The sequence below is a fragment of the Erythrolamprus reginae genome, chromosome 7 (assembly GCF_031021105.1).
Source record: "Erythrolamprus reginae isolate rEryReg1 chromosome 7, rEryReg1.hap1, whole genome shotgun sequence".
NCBI lineage: Eukaryota > Metazoa > Chordata > Lepidosauria > Squamata > Dipsadidae > Erythrolamprus > Erythrolamprus reginae.
The window spans coordinates 26,256,266-26,280,232 of record NC_091956.1 but is presented as its reverse complement, the minus strand read 5'-3'; the positions used below and the strand labels follow the sequence as shown (position 1 = coordinate 26,280,232).

The window sequence follows — 23,967 nt, the reverse complement described above, 5'->3', positions numbered from 1 at the left end:
AAAACACTGGAACTCCAAATAGATACATGAAGGCAATTGTTCATACAGAAACACAGGATCCTTAATGCCAGACGAGGCTGTTGAGATAACAGACACACACCTCCCACAGGTCTTCAAGACTGCTGGGCCACGAGCCGGGAACAAAAACGCTGAGAGAAAATGCAGATAACAGCAACTCCACTCTGATAACACTCCACGCTGCCGAAAGGGTTCGCATGCCTTATAAACCCTTCCCTGCTAATGAGGACCACACCCAACCCCCAGGTGTTCCTCATTCAGTGCTGATAATATCTACACAATTGATTTCTCCTTTGATCTATGTGTCTCTGTCGCATACTAATGATAGCTTGTGCTTCGTCATCCAATGACTCCAGGGACTCCAGAGAATCCAAGCTACTTGCTCGAGATAGCCCTTCCCCAGGGCTCCCAGGCCTTTCTTCCTCGTCACTTTCCTGACTGCTATCTCCCCTGTCTGGCTGCCAAGAACTCTCCTCTCCACTCTCAGCCTCCCCCGGGCATGGAGCCAGCAGAGACACAGCTGGTCTTTCATCTTGCTCAGGCTGAACCACAACACATGGGGACTCCTGGGAGCGGAGGGGCAGGGTGGGGCCAGCCATGAGTAGAATTTGGGGGCTCTCCAAACTACACAGAATCTTAGATAGAGGTTCTTCCAAACTCCTGCCTATCCCCTGCAGCCTTTTATTATTGTCTGCCACCCAAAGTCATATTTTTATTGTTGTTTGCCACGCAAAGTCATATTTTTACAATTCATTTTAAAAGAAGAAGAAAGTGCTTCTGTTCTATAGCATTCTTGGGACTACAATGAAATTCCCTTCAGGGTAAAAATAATACCTATTTTACCTGAACTACTAACCTTTTCAGTTTCTGTTCCTTTTCTTCTTTCAGCACAATGCTAAAGGTGTTGGTAAAAAGAGAATTATTGAGAAGTGAACTGGCATTATAAATGTCAGAGATCACAAAGGAGTAAGAACTAAACGTGGCTGTAAAAAAATCAAGTTTATATTCCATCGGGAAATTTTCCTGTCTAGTACCTTCAAAAATAACAGTTCAGTTTTTTGTCTGCTTATGGTGGACTATTTTTTTTTAAAAAAAATGAAAATGTTCTATATATGGAAGAAGATTTCTTGCCTAAAAAGAAAAGTATTTCTTCTCAACATAAGTTTGGTTTTGGTTGTGGAATTGTGTCTTTCTCTTCATTAGAGAATAAAAAGGGTTTACTTCAAAGCCTGGCTGGGGAATTACGGGAGTTGAAGTCCACATTTATTTATTTATCTATCTATCTATCTATCTATCTATCTATCTATCTATCTATCTATCTATCTATCTATCTATCTATTTTTTTTATTTATTCATTCATTCATTCATTTATTCATTCATTTATTCATTTATTTATTCATTCATTCACTCATTCATTCATTCATTCATTCATTTAGTCAAGCATATATAAAATAACTGATAAAAGCATAAACATGATTTTGAATACATGAAAAGGATACTTTTTTTTTTAAAGAAACATTAGGACAGGAATGCTGGGCACTATGGTTCACTTATGCACGCCCCTTACAGATCTCTTTAGAATGGGGTGAGGTCCACAGTTGAGAGTCCAAGGATAAAGTTTTTGGGATTTGGGGAAGAAACCACAGTCAGACAGTGTATTTCAAGCATTGACCACTCTGTTGCCCTAAGTCATATTTTCTGCAATCGGATTTGCAGTGATTTACCTTAAGTTTGCATCTGATGTTTGCTCATGTATTGTTGTGGTTGAAGCTGGAGTAGTCATTGACAGGCATGACACTGTAGCAGATAATTTTATGTACTACACTTAGGTCAGACCAAAGGAGGCAAAGTTCTAAGTTGTTTAAGCCCAAAATTTCAAGTCCAATAGCATAAAAGGTATTTTATTGCGGGTAGAGGAATGGAGGACTCTTCTCATGAAATATTCTCTCAATTGTATTAATGTCCAATATGCAGTGTGGGTTCCACACAGAAGAGCTGTATTCGAGAATTGGTCTAGCAAATATTTTGTACGCTCTTGTGAATGATACAATATTACCAGAGAAAAAGCTATATTAGTTTTATTTAGTTTTAGTTATTTTTAGTTATTTATTTGCTTTGTCAAGTGCGTTTTGGTGGTATACAAAGATATAATACTATTTATATACATGATACTATTAAAAGAGAAACATTAGGACAGGGGACAGAAGGCACACTGGTGCAGTTATGCATGCCTCTTACTGACCTCTTAGGAATCGGGAGAAGCCAACAGTGGATAATCTAAGGGTAAGGTTTTGGGGGTTAGATGATGATACTACAGAGTCTGGTAGTGAGTTCCATGCATCAACTATTCGGTTACTAAAGTCGTATGTCTTATTGGCAATGTTGTTACAGTGGGCTCTGGCATTTATATCTTTTGAAATGAGTACTCCAAGGTCTTTGACAGAGTATGGATTGTCTACAAGATCATCTCTATCTAGCTTGTATTATATGTCCGTATATGGATGGATGGATGGATGGATGTCACATGTTTTTGCTGAATTTGAAAATTAAGGGAGACTAGGATAGATCTATTTCGGCTTTGTTCTGGCCTCATCAGCTAGCCATGCCCTCACTGGGATTTGATAGATTAGATCTATCCTAGTCTCCCTTAATTTTCAAATTCAGCATATATATTGCCAGTGTGTTAGATCAGGGGTCCCCAACCACCGGGCCACGGACCAGTACCGGTCCGCGGGGCATGTTGCACCGGTCCGTGGAGTCAGCAGCTGCCAGTCCTCCTGCCGCCGCCCCCTCCCTCCAGTGCTTCATCTCCCACTGGGAAAGAGGCCTCGGGAGGCAGGTTCTGCCGGCCACAGGGCGATGGACGGGACAGAGGGGCGGGAAGGACCGGGAGGCTCAAGCCTCTTTTGGCTTCTGCCGTGGCACGCCTTTGCGTTTTTGGCTGGGGGGGGAGGCAGGAGGGCCGGCCTGACCCCCTCCCTCCAGCGCTTCACCTGCCGCTGGGCAAGAGAGTTTGGGAGGCAGGTTCTGCCGGCCACAGGGTGATGGCGGAAAAGAGGGGCAGGAAGGACCAGCACCCCCATGCTTAATCCCGCCCCCAACCACACCCCTTTCCGCCCCACCGGGCCATAGAAAAATTGCCTTGCTGAAACTGGTCCCTGGTGGAAAAAACGTTGGGGACCACTGTGTTAGATAGAGCATTTGCCGGTTGAGATTGGAGATTGTTTGACTATTTGGCACATAGTCATGGTCTTTTTGAAGGGTGCTAGCATTGTTGGTGGTGTTGAATAGTTTTACATCATCAGCAAAGAGAACGCAGTTGCTTTTAATATGATCGCAAAGCTCATTTATGTAAAGTATAAAGAGTGTTGGTCCTAGAACGCTGCCTTGGGGGACACCATGGTTAACAGGTACAGGATTTGATAGAGCGCTTCCTATTTTGATTGCCTGTTTGACAGGAAGGCAGCTATCCAGTAGTGGGTCGCTACTGGTATAGATAAGGGTGCGCAGCTTTGTGTCTCCGTCGTTTCTGAGAGAGATTTTGCTTTGGCTCATGTTTGGTTTAGTATGCTGCCCCTCTCCGAAGACTCGGGGCGGCATGTGCAGGAAGCAAAGTTTTGTGAAGGGATGCATGCAAGATTTCATGTGCACGCATGTCCGGCGCACACGCCGGAGACACAAAGCTGTGCGCCCTTATCCGTACGGGTAGCAACCCACTTCTGCAGCGTCATAGAAACATAGAAACATAAAGACTGACGGCAGAAAAAGACCTCCTGGTCCATCTAGTCTGCCCTTATACTATTTTCTGTATTTTATCTTAGGATGGATATATGTTTATCCCAGGCATGTTTAAATTCAGTTACTTTGGATTTATCAACCACGTCTGCTGGAAGTTTGTTCCAAGCATCTACTACACTTTCAGTAAAATAATATTTTCTCATGTTGCTTTTGATCTTTCCCCCAACTAACTTCAGATTGTGTCCCCTTGTTCTTGTGTTCACTTTCCATCTGGAAATTCCATAAGATTTTAGTTTTCATTTAATTAAATTAATTAATTTTTGCTTTTTAATCTTAAGGGACCCTATTTTGGAAAAACACAGAGAACAAGAACTACAGAGCAAAACAAAGAAAAACAGTGTTAAGGTTATATTGCTTGGCTTAATCTATTTGTATTGCTGGCCAGTGTTTTGGGCCGCATTCCCTAAAAACAAAATTGAGGAGGCCAGTGTCTTTTTGAATGGGCTTTATTGTTAGTTCATTTTGGTTAATAATTTATTTTTACTTAGTTGTTCTAGTTTTGTTGTTTTAAGTACATTACATGTGTTAATTTTATTCTTGGGTTATTGTTAACCAGTTAAAGACTTTGATAGTTCATGATATGCTAAGTCAACAACAACAACAATAATATACCAGATGCACCTTAGTTTTTGGGGAAGAAAATAGGGAAAAAATAATCTGCCTATTTATCTGGCTAGTCCACAACGATCCTCTGTGCTTTGCTAGTAAAGAGATCTTCCCTTTGCCTGCTTTTCTCATTGTTTCTCTCTCTGAAGAGAGAGAGAAGTGAAGTGTTTTAGAAACTGTTTTTTTATCCCCAACCAGGGAATAAAAGGCAAGAACACGTCTTCAAAACCAACAAAGTAATGTGCTGAAACTGACCAGACTAAAGACTAACCAGATGAATACCTGGTAGGCAGATTATTTTTTCTCTATTTACCTCCCCAAAAATAAGGTGCTTCTTGTACTCTGAAAAATAAGGTACTTCGGAGAGTAAGAAAAGAATATCATCCATGATACTTGAACTGATTGATCACCAACACCTGTAAGTGTTAAGTAATAGGAAAAAGCTTCCTGCCTTGTTCTTTCTTATGGAGCTCAGTTTGAATTTTGTATGTAACTTTACTGCCATCTAGTGATGGAATAAAATGTTTCTTTTGTCTTTAAGATCAGTATTTTTATGACTCACCTGTCTAATTATGGCAATGACCGGTTGGGTTTATACACCTTTGTCAATCTGGCTAATTTTGTTCAAAGTTGGACTAACCTGAAGCTACAGACTCTCCCTCCACTTCAGCTGGCTCGCAAATACTTTGAACTGTTTCCAGAACAAAAGGATCCACTGTGGCAGGTAAAAAGGACGCTGCAAGAATCCTGTCTTTTTCTTTTTACCTGATGTAAATTTTAAATTTAACATATGTAATCAAATCTTAATAATGGAAAGGATATAATATGTGTATGATAAAGAATAAGGTGCAGGACTACAGATTTTGACTACATCAATATTAATGTATTGTACTGTATTGTAATGTACCCATCAGTTGGCGGGTCCACAGGGGAGGGCCTTCTCTATGGCTGCTCTAGCCCTTTGTAACCAATTATCTCCTGAGATCTGGACTACCCCCACCCTGCTGGCCTTCCGGAAAGTGGTAAAGACCTAGCTTTTCTGGCAGGCCTCAGCCATTGCTCTGATAATCAGGGAAGGGCTGTAAAAAAATTGACTATCCCACTGTGGGTGTGGCTTATTTTGTGGGTATGACTTGCCAACCATGTGACTAGGTGGGAGTGGCTTGACGATCATGTGACCGGGAGTGGCTTAAAGGTCATGTGACTGGCTTAAAGGTGGCCAACCTGATGTCACTCACGTCAAGGGTGTGGGTTAGGGTGCCTGGCCCCTCCTTGCCTCAAAGAGATATAGTTTCCCTATCTATTTACTATTACTGAACATCCAAAATATACTTTTTAATTCTATGTATATATGCCATATGTGTACATACATCTTACACACAGGCACCCAAAAGTATACATTATCTAATATATAAACTGTATGTGTATGTACACACACACACACACAAACATGCACCCTATCCCTAACCCACACCCTTGCACACATATGGCATATATACATAGAGGAAGAGTAGGTCTGAATCTGATCGAACATTTGTAAGAGCTTTTATTAAGACTTACAAAGTGGCGCTCAAGGCGGCAAGATGCGCGTACCATGCCGCCTTGATTGCATCAGCAGAATCCCGCCCGGCCGCTCTGTTTAGGGTAACCCGCTCCCTTCTTAACCAGGGAGGAGTTGGGGAGCCCTTGCAGAGCAGTGCCGAGGATTTTAATACGTTTTTCACTGATAAAATCGCTCAGATCCGGGCCAACCTCGACTCCAATTGGAAAACAGAGTCAACTGAGAACGAGTCAGTTGAGGTGACTGGGACACGTACTTGTCCACCTGTCTGGGAAGAGTTTGATCTGGTGACACCTGATGAAGTGGACAAGGCCATTGGAGCTGTGAGTTCCGCCACCTGTTTACTGGATCCGTGTCCCTCCTGGTTGGTATCGGCCAGCAGGGAGGTGACACAGAGCTGGGTCCAGGAGATTACCAACGCTTCCTTGGGGAGGGGAGTTTTTCCAACACTCTATAAAGAGGCGCTCGTGCGCCCCCTCCTCAAGAAGCCTTCCCTGGACCCAGTCGTACTTAATAACTATCGTCCAGTCTCCAACCTTCCCTTTATGGGGAAGGTTGTTGAGAAGGTGGTGGCGCTCCAGCTCCAACGGTCCTTGGAAGAAGCCGATTATCTAAGTCCCCAGCAGTCTGGTTTCAGGCCCGGTTACAGCACAGAAACCGCTTGGGTCGCGTTGATGGATGATCTCTGGCGGGCCCAGGACAGAGGTTTATCCTCTGTCCTGGTGCTCCTTGACTCTCAGCAGCTTTTGATACCATCGACCATGGTATCCTTCTGCACCGGCTGGAGGGGTTGGGGGTGGGAGGCACTGTTCTTCAGTGGTTCTCCTCCTACCTCTCCGGTCTGTCGCAGTTGGTGTTAGTGGGGGGTCAGAGGTCGACTCCGAGGTCTCTCCCTTGTGGGGTGCCTCGGGGGTCAGTCCTCTCCCCCCTGCTATTTAATATCTACATGAAACCGCTGGGTGAGATCATCCAAGGGCATGGGGTGAGCTATCATCAGTACGCTGATGATACCCAGCTTTACATCTCCACCCCATGTCCAGTCAACGAAGCAGTGGAAGTGATGTGCCGGTGTCTGGAGGCTGTTGGGGCCTGGATGGGTGTCAACAGACTCAAACTCAACCTGGATAAGACGGAGTGGCTGTGGGTTTTGCCTCCCAAGGACAATCCCATCTGTCCATTACCCTGGGGGGGGGGAATTATTGACCCCCTCGGAGAGGGTCCGCAACTTGGGCGTCCTCCTCGATCCACAGCTCACATTAGAGAACCATCTTTCAGCTGTGGCAAGGGGGGCGTTTGCCAAGGTTCGCCTGGTGCACCAGTTGCGGCCCTATCTGGACCGGGACTCACTGCTCACAGTCACTCATGCCCTCATCACCTCGAGGTTCGAGTACTGTAATGCTCTCTACATGGGGCTACCTCTGAAAAGTGTTCGGAAACTTCAGATCGTGCAGAATGCAGCTGCGAGAGCAGTCATGGGCTTACCTAGGTATGCCCATGTTTCACCATCACTCCGCAGTCTGCATTGGCTGCCGATCAATTTCCGGTCACAATTCAAAGTGTTGGTTATGACCTTTAAAGCCCTTCATGGCACTGGACCAGAATACCTCCGAGACCGCCTTCTGCCGCACGAATCCCAGCGACCGATTAGGTCCCACAGAGTGGGCCTTCTCCGGGTCCCGTCAACTAAACAATGTCGGTTGGCGGGCCCCAGGGGAAGAGCCTTCTCTGTGGCGGCCCCGACTCTCTGGAACCAACTCGCCCCAGAGATTAGAACTGCCCCTACTCTCCCTGCCTTCCGTAAACTCCTTAAAACCCACCTTTGCCGTCAGGCATGGGGGAACTGAAACACCTCCCCCAGGCATGTACAATTTATGCATGGTATGTTTGTGTGTGTGTTTGCTAGTAAATGGGGTTCTTTTTAAATCTTTTTAAATATTTTAAATTTATTTGGATTTGTCATGAATTGCTGTATCTTGTTGTGAGCCGCCCCGAGTCTGCGGAGAGGGGTGGCATACAAATCTAAATAATAAATAAATAATAAATAATAAATAAATTAAATAGTACATACATATTACACACAGGCACATAAAAATATACATTATCTACTGTTAAACTGTAACAATCTCTGGGACCGCCTTCTGCTGCATGAATCCCAGCGACCGGTTAGGTCCCACAGAATGGGCCTTCTCCTGGTCCCGTCGACTAAACAATGTCGTCTGGCAGGACCCAGGGGAAGAGCCTTCTCTGTGGTGGCTCTGACCCTCTGGAACCAACTCCCCCCAGAGATTAGGATTGCCCCCACCCTCCTTGCCTTTCGGAAACTCCTTAAAACCCACCTCTGCCGTCAGGCATGGGGGAATTGAAACATCTCCCCCTTGCCCATGTAGTTTCTGTGTATGATTCAATTGTGTGCTTGTTTTTTATATATTGGGGTTTCTTTTGGATTTTTTAATCTAAAACTGTAATTTAGATTGCTAAATATTAGATTTGTTACTATGTATTGTTTTTTACCATTGTTGTGAGCCGCCCCGAGTCTGCGGAGAGGGGCGGCATATAAATCCAATAAATCTAATCTAATCTAAATCTAATTCTTCTAAAATTATACACATTCAACCTTATTTACTGTGATAGGAAAAACATGCCCAGAGCCCAGAAGAAGAAGAAAAAAAAATCAAAATTTTTCTACCGGTTCTGCGTACTTGACCATACCCGTAGGAGCCCATTATTGCTGATAATGATAGCCATTTTTGGCACTTGGTGCTGTAAGGGTTAGCCATCACTGCTCTAGGCCATTTCAGACAAGTGTCTCTTCTTAAAAGCCTCCAGCTTACTGCTAGTTGTAATTCAAAAGTTCAGATCTCACCACCGGCTCAAGGTTGACTCAGCCTTCTATCCTTCCGGACCCAGATTGTTGGGGGCAATATACTGATTCAGTAAACCACTTAGAGAGGGCTATAAAAGTACTATGAAGCGGTATATAAGTCTAAATTCTATTGCTATCTGAAGGCAAGCTATTCCACTGATTAGGAAATTTCTCCTTAATTCCAGATTCCTTCTCTCCTTGATTAGTTTCTTGTCTTGCCTTCTGGTGCTTCGGAAAATAAGTTGAGACCCTCTTATTTGTGGCAGCCCCTAAAATACTGCTATCATGTCGCCCTTAGTCATTCTTAAGCATAATTTTTAAAAAAAATATTTGTCTTATATAAAGTATTTATAAAGTATTTGAGCTGGGCTAGGGAAATCTTCATGAATAAAGAGTATTTCAATAGCAGGTAAACGAAACTATTGGGAAGTATTACTTCAGTCTTTAGCCCAGCTGCTGTGGCCTAGAGGTGGAGCTCTTGCCTCACAATCAGAAAGTTGTGAATTTGATCCTAGGTAGAGACAAAAGTAGGGTCTCCTGCTTGAGCAGGGGTTGGACTAGATCAGGGGTAGATAAAGTTGGCTCTTCTGTGACTTGTGGACTTCAACTCCCAGAATTCTTGAGCCAATCATGCCAGCTCAGGAATTCTGGGAGTTGAAGTCCAGATGTCATAGAAGAGCCAACGTTGCCTATCTCTGGACTAGATTACCTTCAAAGTCCCTTCCAACTATTTCCATCTGTTTACAAATCTTCTAAAATATACACTCCGGCTACTTTGACATTGCTCCTCTTAGATGACTTGGCCAAACATACAGTATCTAAAAGTATACTTTAAGAAGGCAGCTATATCAGAAGAATTCACTATATCATATATCTTTGTGTAACTCTCAAATACTTTTTTTTAAATCAAAGCTTTAAGTCTTAAATATTAAGACTGTATCATGTAACTCAGTGGGATACTCCTGAATAATCATGTGAGAAAGATAAATATTCTAGTATCATAATAAAACTAAGACATGGGTTATAATTAGATTAAAATAAAATAGAGCCATATTTTAATGGTAAAGGGATAATATTAATAGCAATATTCTTTTTTTTCACAGATTTATAAGTTAATACTTATTGTTCACTAGATACATTTGCCTTAAGTATTATTTTCAGTGCAACGAGTAGTGTCATATAGACTGGGGACAAAAAAAAACCCAAAACTAATATAAAATTGCTTTTTCTCTCCATTAGAATCCTTGTGATGACAAACGACACAGAGATATCTGGTCTAAAGAAAAAACTTGTGATCGTTTACCAAAATTCCTTATTATTGGACCACAAAAAACTGGTAAAAACTATATATAGGATGTAAATCAAGAATACAAGCATGTGGCCTGAGTTCATACGCCAATATTTATTTTTATTTATTTATTTATTTATTTTGTCCAATACACAATGAGGGTTTTAGTGGGTGTATATATATATATACACACACACACACAGAGAGAGAGAGTAAAATACATGATGAAGGTTATAGAGGAGATACTCATAGTAGAATATATCTAAGAAAGAATAGAAAAGAAGATATAGGAATGGAACATATCAATGAAAGAATAGAAGAAGAGATATAGGAATAGAAGAAAGGTATAGGAGATATAGGAGAGCAATAGGACAGGGGACGGAAGGTACTCTAGTGCACTTGTACTCACCCCTTACTGACCTCTTAGGAATCTGGATAGGTCAACCATAGATAATCTAAGGGTAAAGTGTTGGGGGTTTGGGGATGACACTATGGAGTCCGGTAATGAGTTCCACGCTTCGACAACTCGTTTACTGAAGTCATATTTTTTACACTCAAGTTTGGAGCGGTTAATATTAAGTTTAAATCTGTTGTGTGCTCTTGTGTTGTTGTGGTTGAAGTTGAAGTAGTCGCCGACAGGCAGGCCGTTGCAGCATATGTCCTTTTCATATCCTTTTCATAACTCCATCTCCCAAGATATTTGGACTTTTTATTATTTTTGAAAATGGATGGGGGCAGCAAAATCTCAATGAATCCCTAATGGATCCTGAAACTCCAATGGATTCTTGCCATGTTCTTGAAACCATAATGTAAACTTATTTGTTAAACAAGAGCCATGGTCTACAACACCACTATCAAACTTGCAGCGTCACATTGATGTCATGTGATCTTTAGTGACATTTTTCCATTCGCGGAACTGGGGTGGATATGGCTTGCACATGGCACATCCAGCCCACAGGCTGCCAGTTTGACACCCCTGGTCTGGGAGAACCTCCAAATTCTGCTCCAGCTCTTCCACAAAGAGTACCTGAACCAGAGTCAAAGATGACATATTTCCAGGGGCTGGGGTGGAGGCGAAAAGCCAAACTGTTTCATCTTGCCAGGGTTGAGTGTTGTCCTTTTGTTTCCTTTTAGTGTCTTTGCAATGTTTTAGACAAAAAAACATTAAAGCAATGCATCTTGATTTCTTTTCCCATTATGATGCTGCTTGGATGAAAGTCAAATAAGGGAAACTTAGTAAAAGGAAATTTACCATATTTTTCAGAGTATAAGACGCACCTTAGTTTTGGGGGAAGAAAATAGGAAAAACACTACCTGGCAAGTATTCATCTGGCTAGCATCCTTAGTCTGGTCAGCTTCGGCACATTATTTTATCCTCTTGTTAGGGATGGAAAAAAAATCATCGGAGGGACTAGCAATGAAAACAAGTCTGCAAAGACTTAGGGCTAGGAAAAAAACTTTGGAAGGAGTAGCAATAAAAAAATCCTGCAAGCCGGGGAGATTGTTAGTACCTCATTAGTGCTGAAAAAACTCTTTTTGGAGGGAGTAGCAATGAAAACAAGCCTGCAAGCTGGGAAGAGCTGGAGAAGAGCGTTAACACCTCCTTACGTCTGGGGGGAAAAGCTTAGAAAAAGTTACATTCAAAGTGTAAGACGCATCCAAATTTTAAGCCTCTTTTAGGGAGTGAAAGCTGCATCTTATACTCCGAAAATTATGGTACATTTGTTCGGCAAAAAAAGCTTTTTATACATGTTTGTTTTTTCTTTAAAATACTTTGTTTTGCAAGATCCAGTCTATGCTGGTCACTGGGAGCAGAGGTTATCTGTAACTTCTGGTCCTGGTGACCAACCAAAATGAGATCTTGCAACCTTATCCTGGGACACGTATATTTGCCTTCATACTTTGTTTGCTTTCTACTTTGTTTTATTTGCTAGTGTAAATGCGATGATGCTTTCTAAAGGAGCTGTTTAACTCTACATGAAATAAGGATCTGATTGACAGAGTGCAGAAGTTTCAACTCAACTCTTGGACTGTTACTCTTTTTGCAGGCACAACGGCTTTATATTTGTTCCTGATTATGCATCCTTCCATCATTAGTAACTCCCCCAGCCCCAAAACCTTTGAGGAGGTACAGTTCTTTAATAGAAATAACTACCACAGGGGGATTGATTGGTAAGATGGGCTACTAGTATGAATCTAAATCATTCTGTTTTATGCACAATACAAAAAAAACCCATGCCATATGTCTAATGTTTGCAACTTAGTGTGAACTTTTACCATTCTTCCAAAATTTTGTGTGTATAAGGCAATCCTCAGCAGTTAGTATTATTTCTTTCTGTTTTCACTTGGAAATTGGAAAATAGCTGTTTAAATATACAGTGGTACCTCTACCTACAAACGCCTCTACTTACGAACTTTTCTAGATAAAAACCAGATGTTCAAGGGTTTTTTTGCTTCTTCTCAAGAACCATTTTCCACTTATAAACCCGAGTCTCTGAAACTGTAACCGGTATAGGCAGGGAGAAGCCTCCGTGGGGCCTCTCTAGGAATCTCCTGGGAGGAAACAGGGCCTCCTCCCTGTGGTTTCCCCAATCGCATACATTATTTGCTTTTAAATTGATTCCTATGGGGAAAATTGCTTCTTCTTACAAACTTTTCTACTTAAGAACCTTGTCACGGAATGAATTAAGTTCGTAAGTAGAGGTACCACTGTATATACGTACAATGAATTGCATTAATTGTGCAAGGACTCAAAAATTAATTTAAAAGTTATCTGCCTATTATTGTGGTGTAAATGCAAATATTCAAGCAATCCATAATATGAATTTTCATAAAGAAGCAAATTTTATTTATTAAAGCAATATATTGAAATAAGGGTGAGAAGTCTGCTACATTTTTTTAATTTTTGCATAGAAATTTCTAAATATTTCCATGATTTCAAATAACTATTTTCTATATGTACTGCATTATATGGTATTCCAACTTCAAGGATCAACATCTCACTTCTTTTCAAATGGGCACACTTGAATCTAGCTTAACCAATTCACTTCTTTTTCCTTTTCTCTGAAATTTCCACACCTTCCCTACACAAAATAATGTTCACTTTACTTAGTGCACTTACTTACTGGAAAATGGAAAGTGGGTTATAACTTAATAGTGTTTTAAATAAATTGATTTTTATTATATCAATTCCACTAACATACATAAGTCATATTTCTGCAAGACTCATAAAATAAAAATAGAAAATGTTACTAAAAAGAAAACAAATGTTGATATTTAAAAAATTTCATTTTGAGGACAAATTCTGTACCATGGACTTTTAACTTTTAATAAAGATAGTTATAAATGCAATGTGTAAATACTTTTTGAATCAATGCCAAGATCCCTGGAAACAAATGGAAATTTTGATTGTATCATTTTATAGCTGCAATATGTTACTCATTCTAACTAGGTTTGTAACGTTTCAAAGTTCCAATCAGATTTTTAGTTTGTGATGTAAAACCCCTTGCTGTGTCATAAAGATGTCAGAGTTATAGCTGAATTTGACAAATTTAAATGTAACTCAAACAAAATCACACCCAAATCTCCTAAAGCTAAATTAAAATATAATGCTTTCTATTTAGAAAATACTATTAGGCAGAATGAAAATCAGTTGATAGTCTTCTATTTATAATTGGTTTCAAATATATACAATTTAGCAAAAATGATATATTTTGCTAGAAAAATAGCTTTAATATGCCCAGCATAACTTTTCCCCCCATATAATGCTGTACTAAAATATTTTTCATGTTTTGTAGGTATATGGATTTTTTCCCTACACCGTCCAATGTAACCACTGATTTTCTCTTTGAAAAGAGTGCCAATTATTTTCATTCTGAAGACGCCCCTAAGCAAGCTGCTTCTTTAATTCCTAAGGCAAAAATCATAACTATTCTCATTGATCCATCAGACCGAGCATATTCCTGGTATCAGGTATACCTTTTAACAAAATGCAGATTCTAAATGTATGCATGATGATTAGCCTCTGTTATTCCTTGCGTATCACAATGACAGCCAGACTTATACATCATTATTGACAAGTCCATAATTGATAGACTATTAAACTGTCAACGAAAGCTTTTTGATCCCTTCTTTAATTGTAATGCAGATGTTTATTGGGCAGTAAGTCATCTCACTGAGAGCTGGCTGCTACAATTTAAGAATAAAGATATGTTTAACAAACAGAAGTCAATTTTTTTTAAAAAAAAACATGAAGCAATAGAAAGCTTTATTACTCAGACAGAAAATGTAAGATTCTAGCAAACAATAAAATGTCTTATCAAATGAAATGATCCAATTGTTTGTTTTATTTTTTAAATATTTTTATTCAAGAATTAAAATACAAAAATAAAAAACACCCCAACCAGAATCAATCTTCCAGATTGTTATGCTTAAAAATATTCAAACAAATATTATAAGTGTTATATTTTATATACTTTTGCTTCTGTCCTCTTTTATAACGGGTTAATCTGTAGATACCCTTTGTTAGTATTAAATCCAGCAAAATGCATGCTTCGTATTTGGCCTTGAACCAAAGAAGTACATAACTGTGTGGAAGATGAATATTCGGAAAGGAAGAATATTCTGAACTTAAATTAACTTTGCTTTACAGTTGACATCCTTAAATTTGTTTTTCAGCACCAAAGATTTCACAAGGACCCAGCTGCTCTAAAATTCACATTTTATCAAGTGATCACAGCAGGACACCATGCTTCGTCAGAACTTAAGTTGTTGCAGAAGAAATGTCTGATACCAGGATGGTATGCCATTCACCTAGAAAGATGGTTAACGTATTTCCCACCTTATCAGGTAAACAGTGTCACATTTCAAACTATTCAGAATCTAATGAGTAGGAAGCATTTTTAGTGCTCACGGGTTGCTGTTGTTTTGTTTTTCTGGACCAGAACAATATATTGCCTCAACAAAATTAACCTGCAGATTGTTAGTTCAGAGTTTAGGGTATTATTTCAGAGTATTAAGTGGTGCCAGCATTCCAGGGACTGCATTTGATCTAAACATGGCCCAGCCCTGCTGTATCTATTCACTTTATTTTAGTTATTCATTCTTTTCCATTATGTGGAACATTACTCTCCATAAATTTGCATATATGTGTAAATTGTCCAAAATGTGAATTGTCTACAATGTTGCCCTTGTGCAACCTCTATATGTTTTGCCTCAGCTACGGACCAGAAAAAATGTATCACACACTCAGTTTGTACAAACCTATATTTAAATGATTAACCAGTATAAATAAACTGGCTTAGTAGTGTTCACACACAAATAAATATTAAAACAGTCTTTTTTTGAGGAAAAAAAGAACAACTGTTAATTGTATGGCATTAGCAGCTGACGTACAAGTCCATACAGTCATAAAGCAAAGATAAGTAATTAGTCCTGGATATCTCAGGAAGCTTATGGCGATTGGCAAGATGCCTGAAATCAGTCCACAAAACAGAAGCGGGAACAGATAAGCTGGGTAGAGGTTTTCCAAACAAGAGGCGCATGATCGAACAAACTATCAAACAAATGTGTTAACTAGTGTAGACTTGGAAAATGATGTTTGATATTTATTTTCCTTCTCTTTCTTTCTTTCTTTCTTTCTTTCTTTTTTCTTTCTTTCTTTCTTTCTTCCTTTCTTTCTTTCTTTCTCTCTCTCTCACTCTCTCTCTTTCTTTCTTTCTCTCTTTCTTTCTTTCTACCTTTCTAGTTACTAATTATCGATGGACAGCAGTTGAGAAATGACCCAGCCATAGTAATGGAAGAAGTTCAGAAATTTCTGGGAGTTACTCCTCATTATAATTATTCAGAAGCTCTAACGTGAGTTAATTTGTTGATTTAACGTATTATATACAATTAAATTGTAAGAATAAATATTTTTGAGAACAAAGCAACTTATACAGTTGTAACTTTACTTGATAAATCAAAATATGCATAAATATTATATCCCTTCATGTAAGCTATTGAATCAGTCTGTATAATTGTATTTTTCAGAGTATAAGACACACTTTTCCCTCCCTAAAAGTAGATGAAAATTTGGGTGCACCTTATATTCCAAATGTATCTTTTTCTAAGCCTTTTTTTTCAGTCCCAATGACCTTCCTGGTTCTTACGAGCTTGCAGTCTTTTTTCATTGCTACTATCTCCGAAGAAGGTTTTTAAAGCCCTAACCAGGGGATAAAATAATGTGCTGAAGCTGACCAGACTAAGGATGCCAGCCAGATGAATACCTGGTAGGCAGATTTTCCCCCAAAAAACTAAGTTGCGTCTTATACTCCAGTGCATCTTGTACTTCGAAAAATAAGGTAATACTTATTTGTCTAAATTAAGAAATTGGGGTTACAAGATTTGGAAGAAAGAGGGAAACCATTATTAGAAATATTGTTTTACTAGTGGTTTCTAAAAGAGAATAATGAAAGAACAATAGCTACATATACAAATGAACACACATCTTGGTCAAGTATGCTATTTAAAAGCCGTAGTATAATTGTTTCTTTATTTCTTCTCCTGTAACATTTAAAAAAAAAAAACCTTTGTCCCCAAAAGTTATACCTCTAACATTTTTCTTAGAAGCACATTCTTAAGGAAACTATATGTATATATACCATGGATATATATATCACATGTTTTTGCTGAACTTTTTAAAATTAAGGGAGATTAGGATAGTGCTATTTCGGCCTTGTTCTGGCCTCATCAGCTAGCCATACCCTTACTGGGATTTGATCATGGGGCTTCTGCCTTGTAAGGCAGAGACTTAACCTCTAGGCCACAGGATCTGATCCCTTCAGTTTTGTACCAGGGAGGGGCTATATGGTTTTTTCCCCCAACAGAAAAAACATATATATATATATGTATATATATTAATCAATGAATTACAAATTATTATTAATAATAACAAGTACCCATATATTATTAATTTGATAATATCAGCATTTTATTTTGGGATTTATTCAAATACTACTCCATTAAACCAGTAGAACACTAGCAACTCTTCACCACCATTGAATTTCCATAAATCTTCCTTTAAAATGAATATAGCGGACTGTTTCAGAGACAAAGGAAGGACTACATCCAGTAAACGGGTTTCTCCTTTTAAACTGGCAAATAGAATGACATCCTTTTTTCCACTTACAGCAAAAGGTTTTTCATCCAAATCAAAAAGAACCAAAACTCATTTTCTTTACCTTTGATAGAAAAACAAAATGCTAACCTCATTCACATAGCATCCAGTGGGTCTATAATAAATACTTACACACAGAGACCATTTGAACTTAAAACATTTATTTGATTGCCCTTAAAATGTGATTGATAACCTTGGTTTGTGTCAGAAGTGAAATGCTCCCGATTCGTTTGTGGCTGTCGATTGTCTGCCCAACTGCCCGGACGCTGCCATTTGGGTTCTTTTATACTCTGCGCATATGCAAAGCATTCTGTGCATGTGCAGAGGGTGAAAGAATCCAAATGGCGGTGTCCAGGTGGGTGGGTGGAGCCTCGCACTCCCTTTGCAACTGGCTCTGTGATGACTGACAGACACGAGCGAACCGGGAGCATTTCAGCCCTGGTCTGTGTCTTTCTATGGGTTCTCATAAGAAAGATTCAGAATACAGTGATCCCCCGATCATTGCGAGGGTTCCGTTCCAGGACCCCCCGCAACGAGCGGGTTTTCGCGAAGTAGCGCTGCAGAAGTAAAAACACCATCTGCGCATGCGCAGATGGTGTTTTTACTTCCGCAGCGCTAGCGAGGAGCCGAAGATTGGGGGCGGCGCGGCTGTTTTAAAACGTCGCCGCGGGCATGGGGGCACCCCCCGGACCCCCAACCCGGGTTTGGGGGGCTGCTAGAAAGCCTCCCATGCCGGCGGCGACGTTTTAAAACAGCCACGCCGCCCCCAATCTTCGGCTCCTCGCTAGCAGGCAGGCAGGCGGCGGACAAGCCGTTCGCTGGCGCTCGCTCTCGCCGCTTTCAAGCTGAGTCCTGAAGCGAATTCGCTTCAGGACTCAGCTGGAAAGCGGCGAGAGCGAGCGCCAGCGAACGGCTTGTCCGCCGCCTGCCTGCCCGCTAGCGAGGAGCCGAAGATTGGGGGCGGGGCGGCTGTTTTAAAACGTCGCCGCCGGCATGGGGGGCTTGCCAGCACCCCCCGGACCCCCAACCCGGGTTTGGGGGGCTGCTAGGAAGCCCCCCATGCCGGCGGCGACGTTTTAAAACAGCCGCGCCGCCCCCAATCTTCGGCTCCTCGCTAGCGGGCAGGCAGGCGGCGGACAAGCCGTTCGCTGGCGCTCACTCTCGCCGCTTTCCAGCTGAGTCCTGAAGCAAATTCGCTTCAGGACTCAGCTGGGAAGCGGCGAGAATGAACGGCGTGGGCGGGCGAAGGGCGGGCGGCAGCGAGGAGTTTGCGTGGGCGGTGGGGAAACTCCTTGCTGATGCCCGCCGCTCGCCCTCCCGCCAGCAAGAGGGGGAAGACCCAGGGAAGCCGCCCAGCAGCTGATCTGCCCGGCGCCATCTACGCATGCGTGCCCATAGAAAAAAGGGCACGCATGCGCAGATGGTGTTTTGACTTCCGGGTTGAAAAATCGCAAATTAGCCTGTTCGCAATGGTCGGGGACGCAATAACCGGGGGATCACTGTAATATGGCGTCCCTACCTAGCTCTGTTTCGTGTCTCTGATTCAGCCATGTTTTTGTTTGTTTCGTTTTGTTGCAGCATGTATAGAAAATTGACTTCATTTACTGCGAAATGAAGATGATTTTAAAGAGAAAACAGATCAAATTCACTTCTAAAGCAGTTCTGTTCAGCTTTCTACTTCTTTTCCTTCAGGTTTATTGACCTGAAATACTGTGAATTTTTTACTAGCTGCATCTCAATTTGTTAAAAGATTTCCATTTAAAGTGATTCCTTTTTTTTTTTTCAAAAGCTCTTCTTTTGCTCCAGCACTTTTACGTTTTGGAATTATTTTAGCCTTAGATATTCTTATTTCAGTTTATAAGCTAGCAAATAATGAACTAATTTTGTGGAAACCAATGACGCCAAAAGTTTGTTACAAATATAATCCATACAACGAGGTAGTGTAAACACACAGTGATTGTCCTGAGCATCCCATTGTGTTTGTGAGGAGACAAGACGATTTATTATTTATTCCTTTCTGGAAATGTGCTGATCGTTGACTTATTACAATATGCAAATAAAAGCAATCCTGTACATGATATCAAATCCCATGTTGGCATCAAGGATGATAATCATTGTTACGTATTATCAATAGGTTATCATGACAATCATTGATATACATTCATAAATGTGAATATTAAGAAAATGTATGCATCACAACCTGTAAATTATACAGTATATGTGTTCTGCCGGGCTCTCTGATAGGAGCCTCCCAAAAATTCAAGAGTACAAATTTCACACACACACACGTTTGAAAATTCAACACAATGTTCTTTATCCCAAAATTCAAAATAAACTAAGCACTCTTTTTGTATTGCAAAGAGCACTCGTCCCAAAACAACCGGGTACTCTGTACAATTTCCCTTAAACAGTCATTAAGTACTTAGCTAGCAGCTGTGAAGAAACTTCACACCCCTTCTTCTTTCAATGAAGTGAGACACACACACACACACACACACACACGTTGCTCTGCTTTGTTTTCCAAGGTGTGAAAAAGCAACAAAGTCCAGACACCACAGGATTCCTGATGAACTCGGATCAGATATTCTTCCACAATGGCCAAACCCACATGCTGCTATTTATAGTAGCAGCCTTAATTACTGGAGCCCCACCCAAACACAGGTGGCCTCACTTATTTCCTCTAATATGTTCTCACTTGGTCTCTTCTACGCATAATTCTGCGCTTGCGTGGGTCCAAAACATCATCATCTGAATCAAGGGAAGATAAGGGGGATTGACTGCCTGGGCTGTGTGCCAAGCCCTCCTCTGCCGAGTCACTCCCACCTTCTTCTTCGAGGAAACTAAACTCTGAACTGATTCTGTCGGCAATGACACAGGCCTGTGACATGTTGAATTTTCCCCTGCATCCACCTCCCCATTCCCTGGGGCAGGAGCTGGGCCAGAGCCAACCACAACAATATGGAAGATAGAATTGCATAAGACGGATCCATATTAATCTGTATTAATCCATATTAATTCTTAGAATCTAATTTTCCTGGCTTGGATAATCCTGAGAGTTAATAACATGGTCTGTCTTCTATGTGCCAAACTTTTTGATTGAGTGGTTTTAAAAGATATTCTTTATAACCGTGTATACATTCTTATAAATCTGTTACATTGTGTCAAATTGGAAGAATAGAGAGTCAGATTATTAATCTGCTTTGGTCTTGCAAGAACTTTCTGACAAAATAAAAAAAAATATCTATTCTACCTTGGAGATTCCAGATATTAAACTTGAAATGTGAAAATCATATGCTCATTCATTTAAGTTATAGATTTATATTTTGCCTCATTTGATTTCCCTTGTGGGTGATAGTCTTTTTATAGCTCTTCTACTTTTTGTGTTTCTTCTGTCATTAAAAATAGGAATGAGGAGTAATAATAATAATAATGAGGACAACCGATTTTGAGGGGAAATATGCTTATTCTCTGTAAACCTTGTATGTATGCGTGGTTCTTTAAATTGGGGTTTTTTAGATTATTTTTAATATTAGATTTGTTTACATTGTCTTTTTATACTGTTGTTAGCCACCCCGAGTCTTCGGAGAGGGGCGGCATACAAATCTAATAAATAAATAAACCGCTTAGAGAGGGCTGTAAAGCACTATGAAGCGGTATATACATCTAAATTCTAAATGCTAAATAATGTCCTTCCTATAGGACAGAACAATTGGATGGCTGAATTACTGGCTCCAATGACAATTCCATCTGGAGGTCATATAGACAAGGTTATGCAGACAAGGCAATAAAAGGTGTTGGTATTTTATTGCCTACCTGGAAAATGAAAAGCATTTATTGAGTTTAAATGTAGTATATGTTTCAGGTTCGATTCACACAAAGGTTTTTGGTGTCAACTTCTGGAAGAAGGAAAAACAAAATGTCTTGGAAAGAGCAAAGGAAGAAAATACCCTCCAATGGATCCTGAGGTAAACCATTATTTTACATGTACAGTAATACCTCATGATACGAACTTAATTGGTGCAAGGAGGAGGTTCGTAAGACGAAAGGTTCGTAAGACGAAACATTGTTTCCCATAGGAAACAATGTAAAGTCAATTAATCCGTGCAACCAAAAAAACCCCCGCAAAAAAACGGCTTTCGGCGACTGCTGGGAAGCCACGCGGCTGTTTTAAAAGGTGACAGCCGGCCTGGGGTGCTGGCAAGCCCCCCAGGCCGGCTGCGACCTTTTAAAACACCCGCGCCGCTTCGCAGCTGTCTCCTGAAGCCGAACGCTAAAGCCGAACTTCCACGTTCGGCTTCGGGAGACAGCTGCGAAGCGGCGCGGGTGTTTTAAAAGGTCGCAGCCGGCCTGGGGGGCTTCCCAGCAACCTCCCGAACCGAACCCGGGGTTCAGCAAAATTTTGCCTCTTCTTACGAACTTTGTTCGAGTTACGAACCAGCGTTCGGGAGGCTTCTGGGAAGCCCCGCCGCCCGGCTGTCACCTTTTAAAACAGCCGTGCGGCTTCCCAGCAGTCTCCGAACGCCGGTTCATAACTCAAAAAAAGTTCGTAAGAAGAGGCAAAATTTTTCTGAACCCCGGGTTCGTATCACGAGTTGTTCGTAAGACGAGGGGTTCGTATCTTGAGGTACCACTGTACTGTGGATTAAGTGAGATACAACCAATTTTATGGGGAAAGGAACTTTGTCCTTTAAGTTTCTGGCAGTTAAAAATGTGTTACTGGTACTGGATTGTGTCCATTTATGACACAATCAAGTATGGATTGTAATTAAGTAATTAAAAATTACTTAATATTTAGCCAAAATAATTAATTTTAATAATCAATCTGATCTCACTTGCTAATCAGGCATAATCTGCTCCCATTCCACTCAAGCTGAGGAGAGGGGCGGCATACAAATCTAATAAATTATTATTATTATTATTATTATTATTATTATTATTATTATTATTATTATTATTATATTATTATTATTATTATTATTATTATATTATTATTATTATTACTATTATTATTATTATTATTATTATTATTATTATTATATTTATTTTGTGAAAAAATGAAGAAGATTCAAAGAAAAAGAATCTCATGTGCCAACCTGTAAAGTGAAAGGCTTTCCTATAACCCAGAAAGTCAAACCATTCAGTGCTAAAATACATTACGTGGACTATCTCAGTGGTCCCCAACGTTTTTTCCACCAGGGACCAGTTTCAGCAAGACAATTTTTCTATGGCCCGGTGGGGGCGGAAAGGGGTGTGGTTGGGGGCGGGATTAAGCATGGGGGTGCTGGTCCTCCCCGCCCCTCTTTCCCGCCATTGCCCTGTGGCCGGCAGAACCTGCCTCCCAAGCCCTCTTGCCCAGCGGCAGGCTAAGCGCTGGAGAGAGGGGGTCAGGCTGGCCCTCCTGCCTCCCCCCAGCCAAAAACGCAAAAGCGCCCCGCGGCAGAAGCCAAAAGAGGCTTGAGCCTCTCGGTCCTTCCCGCCCCTCTGTCCCGTCCATCGTCCTGTGGCCGGCAGAACCTGCCTCCCGAGGCCTCTTGCCCGGCGGGAGGCGAAGCGCTGGAGGGAGGGGGTGGCGGCATGAGGGCCGGCAGCTGCTGACTCCACGGACCGGTGCAACATGCCCCGCGGCCCGGTACTGGTCCGCGGCCCGGTGGTTGGGGACCCCTGGACTATCTGAAATGTTGTGCTTAAAATAAGAATATTTGTGTGTTCGTTATTAATTTATTATTTATTTTTAAAAACAATTTATACAACAAGAAAATATGTTTTTCAGGTTCATATAAGTGAAACGGTTGAAGTATAAATAAGGCAACTGCATTATTTCGCTAAATAAAATGCCAGCTTTTTTATCCACTAGTGCAGGGTTTTTCTCTCAAGCTACTACAGAAATCACAATGTGGAACTATCAAAGCTTCTACACAAATTGGGACAACCACTGCCATCGTGGCTGAGACAGGAGTTGCAAAAAGTGAGATAGCACAAGGACTCTACGTGGCTTAAAATACAGACGATCTTATGTTTCCAGGGAACTTTATCGGAACTAAAGCTCTTGAACCTGAAACAAAAGATTGAGATTTGTATGATATATTGGCAACTGGATTCTTAAAAATTGTATGTATTTATCTCTGACAGTACATGGGTTTCATAACAATATAAGGATGGATAGATGTAGCACAAAACCTAATCTATCATAGCCTTCAGCTCTGTCGGAAATATGAAAATGCATCATGTAACTCCTATTCAATGCAACAGGGTTGGTAAATGGATTGTGTTTAGAGACCACTCTGTATATGTGGTATCAAGTTTCAAATGTTTGGGTTGAACTTCAAAAAGAAGATCTATATAATGTTACAAAATCAGAAGACATATTTACAATTTTATATAGATTATTCACTTTAATAATACTGTGTGTGTGCCTCTCTCTCTCATGTTGTTTTTGTAAATTACCTCCTCTGCTCGGTTTTCAAATAATTGAACTATACTGGTGACTTTTTTTAAAAAAAAAGGTGACAAAAATGTAGCACAAAATGCCAAGCTTACTCCCACTTCACAGTTCTGGTTTAGAAACATAGAACCAAATTTTAAATCAGTGATTGTGGAGTAAGAATATATATAATTTTAAATAGTAAGGATTCCTCCCAGTTGGCCTAAATTCTTGGAATAGCATCAATACAATATAG

The 23,967-nt window shown here is 40.7% G+C and overlaps 1 protein-coding gene across 1 annotated transcript in view; it reads left to right on the top strand.

Moving 5' to 3' along the window:
- Nucleotides 1-23,686, top strand: part of LOC139170271 (bifunctional heparan sulfate N-deacetylase/N-sulfotransferase 3) — a 103,628-nt gene extending 79,942 nt beyond the window's left edge. Inside the window, exons 7-14 of the mRNA XM_070757247.1 lie at nucleotides 4,964-5,146; nucleotides 10,086-10,182; nucleotides 12,183-12,306; nucleotides 13,932-14,106; nucleotides 14,812-14,982; nucleotides 15,881-15,990; nucleotides 21,153-21,255; nucleotides 23,145-23,686. Of these exons, the coding sequence (XP_070613348.1) occupies nucleotides 4,964-5,146; nucleotides 10,086-10,182; nucleotides 12,183-12,306; nucleotides 13,932-14,106; nucleotides 14,812-14,982; nucleotides 15,881-15,990; nucleotides 21,153-21,255; nucleotides 23,145-23,264 (1,083 nt within the window). The 3' untranslated portion in view covers nucleotides 23,265-23,686. The remainder of the gene's footprint in view (nucleotides 1-4,963; nucleotides 5,147-10,085; nucleotides 10,183-12,182; nucleotides 12,307-13,931; nucleotides 14,107-14,811; nucleotides 14,983-15,880; nucleotides 15,991-21,152; nucleotides 21,256-23,144) is intronic.
- The last annotated feature ends 281 nt before the right edge of the window (nucleotides 23,687-23,967 follow it).